The following is a 20,038-nucleotide window of genomic DNA, read 5'->3' on the forward strand; positions in this document are numbered from 1 at the left end:
CTGGACAAAGTCACGGTCCAACTTTGATATTTATTTAAAAAATGTCTACAATTGAGGAAGTTTTTCCTTAGTTTTTGGGGATACATACAAGGGGATCAGGAAATAATAAGCACCTTTCTGGAATACAGCATAGGCGCTGATTAAGGTGTCAGTCTTAGTTCAGACATGATAATGTGGCGCCTCTGAGGGTTCAGTCGCCACAGAGGTACTGCACCTCACTCAGAGGTGTGGTATCTCCTTCTCTCAGGTAAGGAGGGAGTGCTGCCCATTACCCCAACACACGCATTCAACACTACACTGCTCCAGGCCGGCTGTAAGGGCAAGATGCATTGTGTTTTCCTGCTGAGCCCTGTCCCTGGCTGGAGTGGGGGGAACCCAAAGGTAGGGGGAACCAGTAGTGGGTGTGGGTGAAGGAAGTAGAGTAGGGGGGCACCATAGTAGGAGGTATATATAATGGGAAGCCATCTTAGGGTGGCAGAGAAGAAGTGAGTGAGCAGTAAGGAGGGGAGCAGAGTCTCTTCAGGAGCTCTGCACCACAAGTGGGGCCTAGTGATAGAGGCCCAGGAGGTGAGCAGAGGAGGAAGGCTCCGTTCTATAGAAGGGATGCCAGGGGGTACGGCGAGTGCAGAATGGCACCCGTACGCCCTGAATCTGCCAGGTGTCAGAGGGATCAGGCCGCAAGAAGGGGACCGGCCCCTGGACCAGCCGTGTTACTCCAGGTCTCGGCTGGAAAAAACGGAGGCTTCTGACTTTTATGGTGCAGTTGCTACAGCCTCATCATAGTCACCGTGAGGGTCAAGTAGGACCGGGAACTCCAGGTTGCCCAGAGGGACTTCAGAGTACCCGATCGGGACTGTGTGTGGGGAAGCGCAGGGCAGGAGGGAGAAGACACAGCGTGAGAAATCGGTCTAGTAAGGAACATAAGGAAAGCGGGGTTCTGTCAAGCGCTCCTGATCAATCTGAGGAAGAGCTGAACCCCCGTTCTGGTGAATGCAGCGCGACGTGGGAGGCTGACACCCATACAGTGTACCTGTGGAACTTACATAAGAACTGTGAGTAAAAACTCGGATGACTGCACTGCACTGCCTCCGTCAATTATTTCAGCTGCGCCATCTCTCCCTCTGCACTACAAGTCCGAGCATCACTACCTACCATCAAACTCTACACTGCCCTGAGGCCCGCTCCACCTGTGGGGAGCTGTTCCATCTTAGCTGCCCTATCAACTGCCTCAGAGGTCTGCAGCAGCGCTGGTACAAATTACCAGAAACCACAGGTGGCGTCACGATCGAACTATAAACCCTATATAAACTTTCCCCCCTTTTAGTTGACCGCCCTGGGCCATGGACCGGGCCGGCCACTGTGACATATTCCTTTCCCCCAGCATCTATCGGCCCGGACTCCGAGTACCCCATTGCCCTGGGGGCGCGACAATAAAACTGGTGATAGGTTCCCTTTAACTCTGTCCCTAAAAAAAGTGCAAAATATAAAGTATCAAGAAGTCTCTAACACATATACACTGTGTGCCTAATTATTAGGCAAATGAGTATTTTGATCACATGATACTTTTTATAAATGTTGTCCTACTCCAAGCTGCATAGGCTTGAGAGCCAACTACCAATTAAGTAAATCTGGTGATGTGCATCTCTGTAATGAGGAGGGGTGTTGACTAATGACATCAACACCCTATATGAGGTGTGCTTAATTATTAGGCAACTTCCTTTCCTTTGGCAAAATGGGTCAGAAGAGAGATTTGACGGGCTCTGAAAAGTCCAAAATTGTGAGATGTCTTGCAGAGGGATGCAGCAGTCTTGAAATTTCCAAACTTTTGAAGCGTGATCACCGAACAATCAAGCGTTTCATGGCAAATAGCCAAGAGGGTCGCAAGAAGCGTGTTGGCCAAAAAAGGCGCAAAATAACTGCCCATGAATTGAGGAAAATCAAGTTTGAAGCTGCCAAGATGCCATTCGCCACCAGTTTTGCCATATTTCAGAGCTGCAACGTTACTGGAGTATCAAAAAGCACAAGGTGTGCGATACTCAGGGACATGGCCACGGTAAGGAAGGCTGAAAAACGACCACTTTTGAGCAAGAAACATAAGATAAAATGTCAAGAATGGGCCAAGAAATATCTTAAGACTGATCTTTCAAAGGTTTTATGGACTGATGAAATGAGAGTGACTCTTGATGGGCCAGATGGATGGGCCAGAGGCTGGATCAGTAAAGGGCAGAGAGCTCCACTCCGACTCAGACGCCAGCAAGGTGTAGGTGGGGTATTGGTATGCGCTGGTATCATCAAAGATGAACTTGTGGGACCTTTTCGGGTTGAGGATGGAGTGAAGCTCAACTCCCAGACCTACTGCCAGTTTCTGGAAGACAACTTCTTCAAGCAGTGGTACAGGAAGAAGTTGGTATCGTTCAAGAAAAACATGATTTTCATGCAGGACAATGCTCCATCACATGCATCCAACTACTCCACAGCGTGGCTGGCCAGTAAAGGTCTAAAAGAAGAAAAAATAATGACATGGCCCCCTTGTTCACCTGATCTGAAACCCATAGAGAACCTGTGGTCATCCATGTGAGATCTACAGGGAGGGAAAACAGTACACCTCTCGGAGCAGTGTCTGGGAGGCTGTGGTGGCTGCTGCACGCAATGTTGATCGAAAACAGATCAAGCAACTGACAGAATCTATGGATGGAAGGCTGCGGAGTGTCATCATAAAGAAAGGTGGCTCTACTGATCACTAATTTTTTTGTTTTTTGTTTTTGCATGTCAGAAATGTTTATTTCTAAATTTTGTGCACTGATATTGGTTTTCCAGGTGAAAATAAACAATATTATATTTGGTTTTTATTAAGTTGCCTAATAATTCTGCACAGTAATAGTTACCTGCACAAACAGATATCCTCCTAAGATAGCCAAATCTAAAAAAAACCCCACTCCAACTTCCAAAAATATTAAGCTTGGATATTTACGAGTCTTTTGGGTTGATTGAGAACATAGTTGTTGATCAATAATAAAAATAATCCTCTAAAATACAACTTGCCTAATAATTCTGCACACAGTGTAGTACAAGTGATGATCACAGCTTAGTAATATTGGCAGTAATGCAGAAAAGTAACAATATACGAGTAAAATGCAATAAGATTAAATTTCCTAAACTTCCTTATTTTCCATACTCTAGAGAATAGAAATATTGTCTGGGAAGTCCAAAGTATATTGGATCTAGCGGGGTAGAAATGACAGCTCGATTTTAATGGGGGCATTTAAGAATCCCTGCATTTTTGTAACTTCAATCTCCTCGAATTTAGTCGAGGAAATCAGTTCAAAGTTTTGCAGGATGGTGGTGAGGAAGATAAAAAGTTCGATTTGGACCAAATTCTCCCCTGGGCAGATTCGCTTTCCTGGAAAAGAAATATAAGATCTCACAGATAGTACAAATGTAAATTTTTTTTTACAAAGGTCAATTACCATTTATGAATTTTTGGTTTACATGTCTTCCTGAAGGACGTTCACCATCCGGTTCCATTAAACTTTATAATCAAGAAGGTCTCGTCTAACACAGTACAGGTAACCATTGAGATGGGCAAATTTATTTGAGTGAAATTGAATTCTACTAAAATTTTGCAAAAATCCTTGTTCTCCAGAATTTAGTCTGGTTTTGTATGTAATTTGCTCTGTGTAAATTTAGCAAAATTGAGGCTAGCCATACAAAAGTACTAAATAGTTTATGGCACTTAAAAGAATAGGAAAAAAATGAATGTGCAAAATTGAAAATTGGAAGGAAGGGTTTGAAGTGCTAGGGTGATTTAAGTTCAATATATACGAAACTAGATTTGTAAGCAATGCATCATTAACCCTTAAAAACTAAAATATAGACTCAGGACCTTTCAATAATGGGGAAGGTCCTAGAGGTGAGTTTGGCTCAGTAGAATCATTAGGTTCCTGTCTGAAACTCGCACTCATTATACTAAAATAATTCTTCACCATCTTTTAAGTTTCAAGATTATTCTAATTTTTTTATCATAAATTATAGATTCCAGTTCCTAACGAGAGCTGGACAAGATCTTCAAATCGAGGATCATTTCATTCAATGATGATGAAGACACGGCTCATACATAGTCTGGTCTTTTCTTTGGTAACGTGCAGATGCGAAAACTTGACGATTAGCAAACAAGACAGAAGAAAAATAGACGCCTTTGAAATGTGGTGTGGGAGAAGGATGTTATCAATACCATGGATGGCAAGAAGAACAGCCAAATCAATTTTGGAACAAATCAAGCCATACATGTCACTGGAAGCAAGGTGTTATGATGGGGTTGGGACTATAGGCGCTAACCAGATCCCTAGAACTAGGGGCGAACTAGTCTATCCCTGTCCCTCAGATTACTCCTAAAGGTGGAGACGCCAGGTTCATGTGCCTTGCTATGTTCCTATATCTATGCTATATATATGATATGTTCCTATATCATTTATCCCCTTCGCCACCCAGGGTAGTGGGAAGCTGAAGTGTATACGAACACACTAACCAGACAAACAAGAGAAGACTGACAGGGATAAATGAAAATATCAACCATACAAAATACACACACCAAACAACTGGATGGAACATAGGGGAGCTAAAGGAAGGAGAAACAAAGCAACAATATCCTGACAAATCTCCAAAACACCTATTCCAACCACAAACTACACCTCCAACTCCAGAACCAGGCAGTAAAAACTATAGGTGAGCTAAAGGAAGGAAAACAAAATAGGAGAGGGTGAGGATGTACACACAGACAAAACTCCAAGCAACAATATCCTGACAAATCTCCAAAACACCTATTCCAACCACAAACTACACCTCCAACTCCAGAACCAGACAGTAAGAACTAACACTGGCAATCCCTAAGTGCCAGAGGCAAGCATATATAGCAGAGGGGAGTGGCCAACACTGAACAGCTGAGTTAATACAGGAAGGAAAGCTCCAGGAGCTTCAACTGAACAGACTAACCCTAGCACTGCTAGCAAGGAAAAACCTGCACTGTTTAATAAGATGGTGAAGTACTTCTATCCAATGCAGGAGTTTCTGAAACCAGACACCGCGGTCTTCTGGGTCCTCTCTGTCACGGTATACCAGTGACACAAGGATCAAAAAGCCACGACTTTGCCCACTTTGGACAAATCATATGAAGAGAGCAATCACTGGAGAAAGACATCATGGTCCGAAGAATAGAGGAAGACTGTTATAATTATAATAACAAAGCTAGACAAGTAAAATAAAAAAATAAGAGCTATGTGCTGAGAAAGGCATCAATGCATCGTTCTTCTTGAACTTGCCACTCTCATCCAAGAAATGGTTCGGATTAAACTCCCATGGAGAAGAAAAATGTTTGGGGTCCCGATGAATGGTGCAGAGTAAAGGGTAAATGGGTGTACCCTGGGAAATGAAGACACATATCAAATTGATTATAAGAATTTTGCTAGCATAATATAAGAATATATGATTATTTATTATTTTTTATAAAAAGAAGATGCTTTTAATCTAAAATTGCAATAGATAAAAAACATCAAATTAGTGTAATTTAAAGGGGTTTTCTGGGCTCCAGATAAATCTCTGCAGTCACTCTATGTGACTTCAGATCATGAAATCTTTATTCCGATCTGTTGCATGTTCGAACAGTTGACACGTGACCACATGTATGCAATTTGCGCAGTAACAGTCACATGCCAATTAGTTTCTCATCTAATTCTCTTGATATCACAATGCTGATTAGCTGATTAGACAACATGATTATTGCACAGGTGTGCCTTATGGTGGTCATAATAACAGGCCACTCTAAAATGTGCAGTTTTACAGTATTGGAGGGTCTGGGGGGGTCAGAAAATTAGTCAGTATCTGGTGTGACCACTAGTGATGAGAGAGCACTAAAATGCTCGGGTACTCATTGTTCGAGTCGAGCACATTGGAATACTCGGGTGCTTGGTCCTAGTAACGAGCCCAATGTAAATCTATGGGAAACTCCAGCATTTTTCCGGCGGCTCCCCACGGCGGTCTGCAGAGGGCCTAAAAACTGCCCAAATCGATGGGAACAGTGCTCAAATGACATGGGAACAGCATGGGGAAGACCCCTGGAAGCATTTCTGACTCCCAGGTCACTGCTGTCAAAAATGTTGTCAGAGGTATTACGCCACTTTTACGGACTCACAATAAAACATACAAAAACTAAACCAAAATGGATTTTCCTGGGAAATATGTTAATAAACATCCTTTCCAGGGTAATGACTTGTATATAAGGCAAAATTAATAATCAAAAACAAAAATGCTCCTAAACACCTTGGGCTATGTTCACACGTAACGTTTTTGATGTGTTTTTGCACTTTTGCATTGCTTTAAACAAAGACAAATGCATTCACCAGGAAATGTCATTTTAACATTTTACAAACTTATCTAGCCATGTGGTGTGTGACATGGGAACAGCATGGGGAAGACCCCTGGAAGCATCTCTGACTCCCAGGGCACTGCCTAAAACTGTGGTCATCTCATCAGACGTGATCCTATATTACTGTGTTAATAATAGACATTTTTGGCAACGTGACAAATCTTAAACTCCATTTAAAATGGACAAGGTGTGTGTTAAGGGACGGGGAAGTGGACGTTATGGTGATGGTGATAGTGCACACAGAGGCCGTGAGCAAGATGAAACTGTGCCTGATGAGGGAGCACAACAAACACCCACACCATGTCGAACTACCTTCCTGTCCCAATTTCTAGGGGGCCGCAGAGCACCACTATTGAAGCCAGAGCAGTGTGAAAAGGTTGGTTGGATAGCAGATAAAGTTTCCAGTCAGTTTGTCACCACCACCACCCTGTGTTCCACATGGTCCAGTCTCAGTAGATGTGAGTCGGGATCACATTATTATTATTAGTTTATCACCATTTATTCCATGGCGCTTTACATGTGAAAAAGGGGTATACATCGCAAAAACAATTACAATAATCTTGAACAAAAATGTGACAGCGACTGTACAGGAAAGAAGAGGACCCTTCCCGCGAGGGCTCACAGTCTACAAGGCATGGGTGAGGATACAGTAGGTGAGGATAGAGCTGGACTTGCAGCGGTAAGGTGGAGCGAGGGTTACTGCAGGTTCTACGCATGTCGCAAGAGGTGGGTCTTCAGCTTCCTTGTATAGGTTTCAACAGTAGGCAAGAGTCTGATATGTTGGGGTACACAGTTCAAGAGTAGAAAGGATGCACGTGAAAAATGTTGTATTAGGGTTTTGAACTGGAGCCAGTGAAGGGATTGATAGAGAGGAGAGGCCAGGGAATAGCGAGGGGACAGGTGGATTAGTCGGGCAACAGAATTTTGGTGTCACGGGTGTGTCGGAGGTGACAGACAGTCGCCCTGCGGTGGCTTGTAGGAGATCTCCACGTTTGGCATTGCAGACAGCTTCCTAGATAGGAAGCTGTCTTAGGACCCAGCGACTACCTCCCTCTGGCCTGGGTGTATATATACCTGGTCTCTCCAGGTGGGTGTCGCCGGTTATACGCATTCCTTCCTGGATCTTGGCTGTAACAGCACCGCGTCCTCTCTGGAGTCTTGAGGCCATGTGCACTGTTGGTGTTCATCTAAAGCTAAGCCATTATTCCCTTGTTTTGTCTTTCCCTATTGTCTTTAGTTGCTAGCGGAGATTGACTAGTGCTAATCTCCTTCCACCCCTAGTTGTAGCCTTTCGACAGGGACAGCAGGGCGAGGCACGTGATCGGCGACAGCTGCGGAGGCTGTATAGGGACATTTATGGGAGTCAGTGTGACGTTAGTCCAGATTAGGAGGTCACCACTCCCCCCTTTCCCTAGTGTCTGGCTCCATTCCCCTTTCCCCTCTGTGTTGTACTCACACCTAGCGCTATTCTCTGTGTTGCACTATCACCTGGCGTGACATTAAGATAGATTGGAGGAAAGCGAGAGTGTTAGAAGGGAGGCCATAGAGCAGGAGGTTGCAGTCATCGAGAAGTGAGATGATGAGCGCGTGCACTAGTGTTTTTGTAAAATCGTGATTGAGGAATGTGTGGATCTGGGAGGTTTTTTTACTTGGAGTTGGCATCTTCCTCACCCTGATCCTCTTGACTCCCACCATTCCGAGTGCCCTGAGGCAACTGATCCCACACTTGGACACTCCGAAGAGCTGTTTTGTTCATCTTTCCATTTATAAATTCTGGCCTCTCGCTCGGTCCGCTCAGAAGTGGAAAGAGCTTGGATATGTCGATTGAAGGAGAGATTAGAGTCCAGGGTTACAACAAGAGCTGTTCACTTTTCCATCAATTAATTTGGGCCTCTTAACCGGCCAGCTTCGAGCAGGGCAACAGAAGATCGCATGTAGAGATTTGAGGAGCCATGGTCACCTGAAGGAGACGGTGGTAAAGTGCAAATACTGTCGCAAGAGGTGGATATTGATGAGACACAATGGACAGAAAGTCAGGAGGAGGACCAGGGTGCGGAAGTGGAAAATGAAGAGGTGGACAATGAAGTCACTAACCCGACCCGGCAAGGGAACATGTAGAGCAAGGACAGCAGCACACAGGGGGAGGGAGGCGTAGCACCACAACAGGCAGGAACAAGCAGTGTGGTGACCACAGACACAAGGCGGGCAACTGCTCCCCGGAACACCAACACGACGGAAGTTGCCAGTACAACTGTTAGGTCTTCCCGAGTCTGGTTCTTTTTTAAAGACTGTTTAGATAACTACAAAAAGGCCATTTGCAACATCTGCCAGGCCAGCATCAGCCAGAGTACCAAAGCTATCAGCCTAACCAAAACAGCATGCTCAGACACATGACAGCAAAGCACCTGACTAGCTGGGCTGAATACCAAGGTCCAGAAACAGTGTCTGCGGGTGACACCACTGCCTCTTCCGCTGTTGTGTGTACATGCCAATCCCCTGTCCATTGCACATGCAAAGATGCCTCCTGCCCTGCACCTGACATTGAAGATTTGCAACCATCACAATCCATGTCCTCGTCCCTTTGCAGCGTTCAGTTGTCCCTACCACAGTCTGACAAGAGTCTTCACAAACGGTAGAAGAGTAACATTTAATGAGGCATGGCCAGTGCAATGCAAATGTCTCTTTGAGCAACAGGATCCAGTAATAACAGAACAGTCTCCTTTTCAGCACAGCAGTACACAGTCTATTATCCTGTGGCACAGTACAGCACAGTTTTAATGCATACACAACCACAGGCTTTTCCTTCACAAGGACTCAATAGTACACAGCATTCTTTATCCTGCATGGAGATAGAGGGGGGGAGGGTGTGATGAGGGAGATGATCTCTATGACAGGCTTCCTTCCCGTCCTTATCTTCCTGGCCAATAATACTCCACACTGTTAGCTCAGGGAGTCTAACTGACCTATGTTTAGCTTCCCTCCTGACCTGAATTCTGTTCCCTTGCCTTCTGTGAGATACAGATCATAAGCCACCTTTCTCTTGGGCTCCAGCCAGACAGTAAACAACTTCCCCACAATCCCCCTGGGGATCTGCTAAAACACTCCCCTTCTCCTGTGACTGTGTTAACCCCTCTAGTTGCTGGATGCTTCTGGAGCACAACACTTCCTGTCTCCTGTACTTGTGTTACTTCTAATAGTTGCTGAATGCTTTTAAAGAAACGGCACTACTTCTTCATGTCACACTCTGCAACAGCACTACTTCTGCATGTCACATACACCACGTGTGTGCCCATTTCAGAAAGTCAGCTACAGCTTCCATCGCCCTTGCAGGGCTTCAGCGGCGTTTGCAGCTTCCAGTTCACTGACTGGTGTGCGATGTGACTAAGCGTTGGAAGTCAACATTGCAGATGTTTGAAATGATTTTGAGCAGCAGAGAGTGGTTGTTGAGTATCGGCTTCAACATGTCCGTCGGCATTAAGATCAGCCTCCGCACATAAGAGCTGATGAGTGGGCATGGATGTCTGACATCTGTGCCCTCCTCCAAAACTTTGAGGACTCCACCAAGATGGTGAGCAGCGATGATGCCATAATTAGCGTCACCATCCCGCTTCTGTGTCTACTGAAATGCTCACTGCTCACAATTATGGAGGCGGCATTGCAGGCGGAGCAAGCAACTATACAGGGTGATGATACCCAGCCCAGCCTCATCTCATCTCAATGCAGATTGGGTGATAATGAGGAGGAAGAGGAAGAGAACATAGACAATCATACTCTTAGTGAGAACATGGAAGTCTTGGCTGTTGGCAGTCTGGCACACAAGGCCGACTTTATGTTCCCATGCCCTTACCGTGAGCATCGCATTGTATGCATTTTGGGAATTACAGAAAACTGGCACGGCACGAGAAAATTCTTGGAGATGGAGGGGTGAGGTTCTGATTAAGGAGGATGTCTGTCTTAGATCAGTTGCAGAATGGAAAGCACAGGAGGGGTGATACACAGAAATGAGGGAAGAGATATAGGCCGGTGCAGAACTGTGGACAGCTTGGTGGGTGAGAGAGATGAGTTTGTATTGTATTCTGTAGTGATCGTTTAACCTAACCCGCGCAATGAATGGCACAGGGTAGAGGCGTCGGTGAAGCGGCTTGATAGAAATACGATTCTGGCTGCTGCATTCAGAAGGGATTGGAGAGGAGACAGTTTGTTTAGAGGGAGACCGATTAGAAGAGAGTCGCACTAGTGAATAAGAGCGACAGTAAGAGTTTTTGCAGCATCTAAGGTAAGAAAAGGTCGACGTCTGGAGAAGTTTTAAGGTGCAGGTGATATGAGCAAGTGAGTGATTTTCCACGTCGAATAAAGGAAAGTTGTATGTCAAATATGAGTACAAGATAGCAAGCGTGCCGAGTGGAAGTTATGGTGGCAGCACCTATAGGAAATTGCAAAGTCAGGTATAGGTAGGTTAATAGAGGGAGGAAACCGAAGGAGTTCATTTTTGGAGATATTAAGTTCAGGCTCTTGTTGAAGAATTATAACAAAAAAAAATTCCATCTGACAATGCTGGTGGCAGAGGTCACAGTCAGACAGTTCATTGGACAACCAAGGAGTACAAGCGAGGAAGACACAAACCAGATGTGGCAGAGGCAGGAGAACGCTATCAAAGGTCTAGGACAGTTTTCTCAGACCCTACCAACACCCCGGCCCTGATACACGGGGTACTCTGACAAGGAGGGAAAAGTTTTGGAAGATGCAAGCTGGACACATGGCATGAACTGTCTTTTTACGCCTTGGAGGTCCTGGCAGCTGGCATTTTGTCAGCGATAGTTTTTAGTGCAGCCAGGGGCATTATAACTGATAAAACTGATAGGCGCATCCGCCTGTCAACTGAAAATGCTGACAGACTGACTCTTATCAAAATGAACAAGGGCTGAATTGGGCCAGACTTCTCAACACCACCAGATGATAGGATCAAACATAAACTCAAATCTAGTGGTTATTTTTTTGGGGGTCTATTCCCATGCACCCCTTCACCACCATACATGGGTATACCCTTTAGGAATTATTCTATTTTATGTCGCCCTCCTCCTTCTCCTCATCCTCCACCACCATATCACCAGGGAGACCAGGATGCAACACCCACATAATTTTTTTAAGGGTGGTACTAATTAGAGACGAGCAAATTTTTCAATATTTGTTTTGGATTACAATCGCCGTTTTTGCAATATTCGCCAATGTAATTGTCGAATATTCGCTGAACATTACCAAATGCCATTGGACTCAATGGGTGCCAACACCAAATGTATACACAGCACCTTCAAACGGGACCAAAAGCTGCCAAAACAAATTAATTTAGGGGCAGTCACCAGGAAAGTGCCATCAATTGACCCAGAGTACAAGTAGGATAATGATTATTATTTATTATTATAGCGCCATTTATTCCATTGCGCTTTACATGTGAAAAGAAATCACTGACTGGTACAAGAGCTCTCTGCCCGTGAGTGTGCACAAACAGTCTATAAGGGATGGGTGAGGATACACTAGGTGAGGGTACAGCTGGTCGTGCAGCGGTTTGGTGGAGCGAGGGTTCCTGCAGGTTGTAGGCTTGTCGGTGGGTCTTTAGCTTTTTGGGGTACACAGTTCAAGAGTAAAAGGGATGCATGGTAAAAATCTTGTATGCGATTGTGGGAAGAGGAGAGAAGACGGGAGTAGAGAAGGAGATCTTGTGAGGATCGGAGGTTGTGTGCAGGTATGTAGCGGGAGACTAGGTCACAGATATATGGAGCAGACAGGTTGTGGATGACTTTGCATGTCATGGTTACGGTTTTCAACTGAAGTCTCTGGCCAATGGGGAGCCAGTGAAAGGATCATAGATTTCAATCTTATAGATTGCTGGAACCAGTCCACAGTAAAAAAAAAGCAGCCATAAAGTGTCCAGGAACCTTCCCCCACACTTTTCTTAGCCAAGGCTGCTTCTCGGCAGGGTTTTAAGGGCCCATCAGAGAATCCTCGGGTGGGCCCTGGCTTCTCCATCAGGAGAGTTCATGATAGCACAAACTTTGCAGCTGCTATTGGGCTCTTGAGTAGGGGAGAAAGGTGGGCCCTCAGAATCAAATCCTCTGGTGGGCCCAATGTTTTTTAGTCTGACACTGCTTCTCGGTGAGAGTTGTATTTCACCACAGCCATATTCTTTAGCTCGGTGAAAGGACTGGCATAGAGGAAAACAGTATCTACTCCGGCTGTCATTTCTTCCTCACCAGGTTCCGCCCATTGTCACACACGACCATGTTTGGCTGTATATTCAGCAGTGAGAGCCACAGACCAGGCTGCTGTGTTACAGCTTTCAAGAACTCTGCAGCAGTGGGCGGTTTGTCACCTAAGCATTAAGCATGTGATCTTCAGCACAGCCTGTTGTTGCTTGGCCAAGGCAGTGCTGCAGAGCTTTCAGCTTGTGACTGATGTGGTCATTTCGAAGACGGAGGCCGAACTGGAGGAGGAGGTGCAGGAGCTGAACAATGTGATTACACTGAGATAACATTGGCGAGTCTGGTTTTTATACTAAAGAAAGATCATACTGTGTTTTTATTTATTCATTTTTTTTTTTTTTACATCTCTTCAAATGTGTATTGGAGTGTGCCCTAATTTTTGACAGCCCTTGAAATTGTTGCATATGCAATAACAGTATAGGAGACACACTCCTTAATAATGGGAAGGACAATTCAAATAGATTCTATGTTCTAGAATATTAACTGTCTCATCTGAAATTCTTTTATGGGTGAGGTATCGCAGTATGGATAGCGTATTACACCGATCGAGCCAGGTATTATTGCCTTATACTGCGTGCTGCTGGTGCTGCCCAAAAAAATGTAAAATCTTTTCCATTCCCTATCAATAACACTGTTAGACGCATTTATGCATTTACAATAGGAACAGGTGCTGCTGCTAGTTGGTATCATCACCAGTTACAGATGAGCGTTCATTCTGGTCGCATAAATGTCTTCCAAAGTCCATAACTTTATTTTCTTTTATTTCTTTGGCCTTATATGCAAGTCATTATCCTGGAAAGAACATTTCTTAACATTTTTTCCATTTTAGCTTGTTTTGTAGTATGTTTTATTTTTTGGCAGTCCGCAAAAGTGACTTAATACTCTGACAACATTGTTCACAGATATGCTATTTGTCAGCGGCCAACTGAGAATAGTTTTGAACCCTCAACTGCAATACTTTAAATGGAGTGTAATATTTTACACACTCACAATAATTGTTGGATTATTAGAACAGTCATATGGGATAACGTCTGATGGCCACGGTTTCAGACAGTAAAATAATAGTATGGTATTTCTCAGCGACAAAGTGTCAATTGCTTCAACAAAACACAGGTGGCTGACTTTAAAAGGAGTGGAATATTTGGAACGCTCCAGAAAATTTCTGTACTATTACGGCAGTCATATGGTCACGTGTGTCTGATCATTGAAAAAAGTTCCTCTGCTTCCACAATACAGTAATATGAATAAAACTAAAAAAATCTGGCTGTATTCTGCAAACAAGCAAATGGAGCTGTAAAGTGGTGTACACTGACTCACTGCTACAATCCATAAGTGGAGGACAATATTTTCCACCTTCACTACAAATGGCTGTATTTGAATCGCAGTTATATGTGATACATCTGACAGAGAACCACAGTTTTAAATAGCAGGCCTGTAATTTACTAATATTATTCTACATAGAGACCTAGTGTGAATAGCTTCACCGACACACTTCAACAGAATGGAAATGGAAGAAATGGCTGATTTTGGAACACTCTTATAGGTGATATGTCTGACAGAGAACCACGGTTTTAAATGGCAGGCCTGTAATTTGCTAATACTATTCTTCACAGACGCCTAGTGTGAATAGCTTGACCGACACACTGCAATGAAATGAAAATGGAAAAAATGGCTGATTTTGGAACACTCTTATAGGTGATATGTCTGATAGAGATCCACGGTTTTAAATCGCAGGCCTGTAATTTACTAATATTATTCTACACAGAGACCTAGTATGAATAGCTTGATCGACACACTGCAACAGAATGGAAAAGGAAGAAATGGCTGATTTTGGAACACTCTTATAGGTGATATGTCTGACAGAGAACCACGGTTTTAAATAGCAGGCCTGTAATTCACTAATATTATTTTACACAGAGACCTAGTGTGAATAGCTTGACCGACACACTGCAGCAGAATGAAAATGGAAGAAATGGCTGATTTTGGAATACTCTTATAGGTGATATTTCTGACAGAGAACCACGGTTTTAAATAGCAGGCCTGTAATTTACTAATATTATTCTACACAGAGACCTAGTATGAATAGCTTGACTGACACACTGCAATGAAATGAAAATGGAAGAAATGGCTGATTTTGGAACACTCTTATAGGTGATATGTCAGACAGAGAACCACGGTTTTAAAAAGCAGGCCTGTAATTTACTAATACTATTCTTCACAGGGACCTAGTGTGAATAGCTTGACGGACATACTGCAACAGAATTGAAAAGGAGGCCAATATTTTCCACGTTCAGTTCAAATTTCTGGATTTTGATCGCTGAAATATGGAACAGATCTCACTGTATTCTGCAGTGCTAACAGGCAAATGGAGCAGAAAAATGGTGTACTCTGGATTGCTTTTTAAGCAAATAACCAGGATTAAGATAAAAAAGAATTGCCTTGGCCCCTGATATCTGGGGCTATGTCTACAAATATCTGTAATTATTACAGCAGAAGCAGACAGGGCGTTCAATGGACCCTCTTGTGCTGTATCATATACTGCAGTCTGCCACGTACACTGCCTGCCTGCCTAGCACTGATTATATGCAGCTGGATTAGTCCTCAGAAGGACTGTTAGTTAAGATGGATATATATATGTTGTGGAATACCTATACTAACAGGATGTTCAATGAACCCTCGTGTGCTGTATCACAGCAGTCTGCTACATACCCTGCCTGCCTGCCTAACTCCTGCTATCACCACTGAATATATGTAGCTGGATTAGACCTCAGAAGGACTGTTAGTTCATATATATATATATATATATATATATATATATATATATATATATATATATTTGTGGAATACCTATACTAACTATAAACATGCAAATCTCTCCCTGACTCAGCAGCACCTCTCCCTACTCTGTCTGTGTCCAGGGTAGACTGTGACGAGCATAGCGGCGCCAGGTCTTATATAGACCAGATGATGCTGTGCAGCCAGCCAATCACTGTAATGCCCACAACCAACATGGCTACGGAAATCCCTGCATGTTCATTGACTCTCTAAAGAGTGCCAAACATGCAGGGAGGGGACCCAAGTTCCCGCCCAAGCAATCTGGAAATACTCGCCAAGCGCCGAGCTTGTCGAGCACTGTGATGCTCGTGAGAGTACCGAGCAGAGGAGAGCTCATTCACTCATCACTAGTGACCACAATTTGCCTCATGCAGTGCAATACATTTCCTTTGCATAGAGTTGATTGTGGCCTGTGAAATGTATTCCAACTCCTCTTCAATAGGTGTGCAAAGTTGCTAGATATTGGCAGGAACTTGAACACACTGCCATATACTCCGATCCAGAGCATCCCAAACATGCTCAATGGGTGATATGTCCGGTGAGTATGCTGGCCATGCAAGAACTGGGATGGTTTCAGCTTTCAGGAATTGTGTACAAATCCATGGCCCCTTCCCAGCCTATTTATATCATCCCACAGCTGTCTGCTTAGCCTTTGCTGGTTATTAAAAATAGGGGGACCCCATATCACTTTTAGGGGGGGTCCCCCATTTTTTATAACCAGCAAAGACTACGCAGACAGCTGTGAGCTGTTACTAATAGGCTGCGAAGCTCCATGGATAGTGGCCCCTTCCCAGAATAATAACACCAGCCCCCAGCTGTCTGCCTTCCCTCAGCTGCTTATTAAAAATAAGGGGGATCCCACGCTATTTTTTTATAAATTAATTATTTAATAGGTTTAGTAAGGCTAAACACCCTCAGTGCCACATGAAAGGCACTAAAAGGTGCTAGTTTATTATATGTAGGGGGCTTGTGACATTAAATATCTACAGGGCATCTATCCTATTTATGCCATCTATCCTATCTATATTTGTATATAAGACTGCTTTACTAGTTTGTAAAATAGCTTTAAATGACAGACAATTAGCGTATGCAAAAGCTGATGTTAAAAACGCATTGCATACCAATTGCATACGCATTTCATAGGGATGGTAGTCGAGAAAAAAAAGCACACTCGCATAGCACTCACATGACATACAGATGCTATGTGAGAAAAAAAACACATGACACTCACTTGACACTTGCCAACTTTTCTGGCTGAGTGTCTCAGCGAGTTTATATACGCAGATGTGAGCGAACCCTTACTGATATGCTGACTAAGATCTTGCAATGGCTAACTACTTCTGGACTGCCCATTGACTATAAAACTCTGGGCAGTCCACACTTAACCCTGCACTGACATTCTAAAATGTCAATGCAGTCTAAGCAGCTTTCACAAGATCATGAAGCTGTGGGGAATTGAAGCTATCTGTCACACACAGTCTTATTCCTCAGAGAGGACATAAACATGTTTTATTACAATGCTTACCTTCTCTATCTCTGTATCATCACGATCTCTGAACTGCAGAGTCCTAGGAAACCCAGACATCTCTGCTATAGTCAGAAGCCTGAAATTCCCCTGTAACTGGGGCTAATAAATAAGCTCGAGTTACAGGGGAAATCAGCAATAAAAATAGTGTATTAATAGGTAAAAAATCCACCCAGGTCTTTTAAAACTTTACAGGGGGCACAGTGTATAAAATAAATTAAAAAAAAATAACCAAATAAAAATTGCAAAAATAAAATAGAAAAAAGCATAAAAAAAAGGACAATGCCAGTTATAATCACTGTTTCTAGCCCTGCCCCCATGGAAAAAACATGTCCAATATATAAAAATAATTTCTACAGAAAAGAGAACGCAATTTTAAATGTTTTTAGTGGTACATTATAATTATAAAAATAAAATAGACATGTATTTCCTATTTTGCTTTACATTTTCCCCGAAAAAAAGAAAAGGGAATATAAAAATGACATAAAAATTAAGCCTTACGTATTGCAGGAAAAAAAGCGGAAACATTTTTGAAATATGCCTGGTCAGCAAGAGAGGAAAATAAACAGTTAAAGGAGTTATACAGGCTTGCGGTTCAAGTCTGCGGGCATTCTATGTGACTGCAGACTTGTGAATCATCACAATGGGCACACTGCGCGTTGTCAAGATCTACGGTGCCAACCCTGGAAGCGGGCAATTGGCATATATGTGGTCATGTATTGACTAGATTTGTGCGGCATAGCTCAATACAAGTGAATTGAGTGAGGCAAGACATGTCTAGTTGGAATGTGGCCAAAAGTTAGCAAATCGATACCTGCAGTCACATGATCGCACAATCCCGGCTCCTTCACCGAATAATCCTGCCAGTACGCACTGTGATGATTGACAACAAGCTTGGACAACTCCTTTAAGGGGACATTGTTCTGAAACGCATTAACGATTTTATTTATGTTTGAATGGCGAATGCCGAGGTTTTCAAAAAGGACGCAATAAAGAAGCTATATTGTAACAAGGGAAATATTTGGATGCTTGGATTCATTTTAGTAACTTATTGTAAGAAGGTCCAATGCAAAAAATATCAGAAAGAAAGGTTTTAAAGTCACTACCACATGGGGTTGTCTTCTTCTTGACCTCATGGGCAATGTTACTGTTGGTAGAATGTTTCTAACTAGTGATGAGCGAGCATGTTCGCTACTGCTCGGTGCTCGTCCGAGCATCTCACTGCTCGACATGCTCGGCACTTGCCGAGTATTTCCGGGGTAGCTCGGCGGAAGCTCAGGTCTCCTCCCTGCATGTTTGGCGCTCTTTAGAGCACCAATGAACATGCAGGGATTGCCTGCCACTCACTGTAATGCCGTAGCCATGCTGGTTGTGGCATTACAGTGATTGGCTGGCCGCACAGCGTCATCAGGTGTATATTAGACCTGGCGCCGCCATGCTCGTCACAGTCACTCCGGATCAGACAGTGTAGGGAGAGGTGCTGCTGGGCTAGGGAGAGATTTGCTTGTTTCTAGTTAGTGTAGGTGTACCAAACTATATTAGAGACATATATCCATCTCAACAAACAGTCCTTCTGAGGACTAATCTATCTGCAGAGATATCAGGCAGGCAGTGTATATAGGCAGGCAGGCAGGGTATATAGCAGACTGCAGTGCACATAGGACAAGAGGCTCCATTCCAGTTTTGTCTGCTGCTGCTGTTAGATATTTCTAGAAATAGGCCCAGGTCTCAGAGGCCAGTAAAAATTTTTTTTTTGATCTTATTCCTCATTATTTGCTTAAAAAGCAATCCAGAGAACACAGTTTTTCTGCGCCATTTGCTTGTTGGCACTGCAGAATACAGCCAGGTCCTTTCCATATTACAGAGCTAAAAATCCAGCTTTTTAAAACTGTGTTTTCTCCGTCACACGGATCACATATACGTTTTCAGAAAATACTGCCATTTCTGGCCTCCATTAAAAATTTGTTTCAGTGTGTCAGTGAACCAATTCATACCAGTTTGCTGTTCAAACTACTTACCTAGAGGCCAGGTATTTAAAACTCTGTTTTCTCCATCACACAGATCACATATAAGTTCGCTCCACATTCAGTGATTTGTTGTGAGCGTGGAAGATATTGTCCTCACTGGACGTGATGGTGATGATGGTTCATGCAGAGGCTGTGGGCAAGCTGAAATTGTGCCACAACAAACACCCACATCTTCTTGCTAGACCTTCCTGTCCCAATAAATAGGGGACCGCAGAACACCATTATTGAACACAGAGCAGTGTGAAAAGGTTATTGGTTGGATAGCAGATAATGCTTCCAGTCACTTAGCCACCACCACCACCTTCCACACAATCAAGTCTCAGTAGCTGTGAGTCTGGACCGCATACCGCATATTCCTCACCCTGAACCTCCTTCCTCCCACCATGCCGAGTGCCCAGAGACAACTGATCCAACACTTGGACACTCCGAAGAGCTGTTCACTTTCCCATTTATAGATTCGGGCCTCTCGCCTGGTCCACTTGAAGCGGGGCAAGAGGAGATCGCATGCCCAAATATTTGAGCAGCCACGGTCACACGAAGGCGACCGTGGGAAAATGTCAAAAGAGGTGGACGATGATGAGACACAATTGCCAGAAAGTCAGGAGGAGGACCAAAGTGCGGAAGTGTAAGACGAGGTGGTGGCTGATATAGTAACTGACCCATCCTGGCAGGAGGACATGCAGAGCGAGGAGAGCAGCACACAGGTGGAGGGAGGCAGAGCAGCCGAACAGGCTGGAAGAAGCAGTGCGGTGGCCGCAGAAAGAAGGCAGGCTACCGTTCCCCGTAACACCAACACAAAGGAAGTTGCCAGTACAACTCTTAGGTCTTCCTGAGTCTGGTTGTTTTTTTAAAGATTCTGCCGATAACCCCAAAAAGGCCATTTGCACCACCTGCCAGGCCAGCATCAGCAAGTTTGGAAAAACGACCAGCCTGACCACCACCAGCATGATCAGGCACATGGCAGCAAAGCACCCGA

The 20,038-nt window shown here is 43.9% G+C and overlaps 1 protein-coding gene across 1 annotated transcript in view; it reads right to left on the reverse strand.

Moving 5' to 3' along the window:
* Positions 1-3,221: 3,221 nt before the first annotated feature.
* Positions 3,222-20,038, reverse strand: part of LOC141153248 (cytochrome P450 2G1-like) — a 121,225-nt gene continuing 104,408 nt past the window's right edge. Inside the window, exons 9-12 of the mRNA XM_073637950.1 lie at positions 11,042-11,077; positions 9,357-9,404; positions 5,277-5,415; positions 3,222-3,403 (exon numbers count right to left, since the gene is read on the reverse strand). Coding sequence (XP_073494051.1) covers positions 3,222-3,403; positions 5,277-5,415; positions 9,357-9,404; positions 11,042-11,077 — 405 coding nt within the window. The remainder of the gene's footprint in view (positions 3,404-5,276; positions 5,416-9,356; positions 9,405-11,041; positions 11,078-20,038) is intronic.

This window comes from Phyllobates terribilis, unplaced genomic scaffold (assembly GCF_046119375.1).
Source record: "Phyllobates terribilis strain yellow unplaced genomic scaffold, ASM4611937v1 Scaffold_7__3_contigs__length_470593459, whole genome shotgun sequence".
Taxonomy (NCBI): domain Eukaryota; kingdom Metazoa; phylum Chordata; class Amphibia; order Anura; family Dendrobatidae; genus Phyllobates; species Phyllobates terribilis.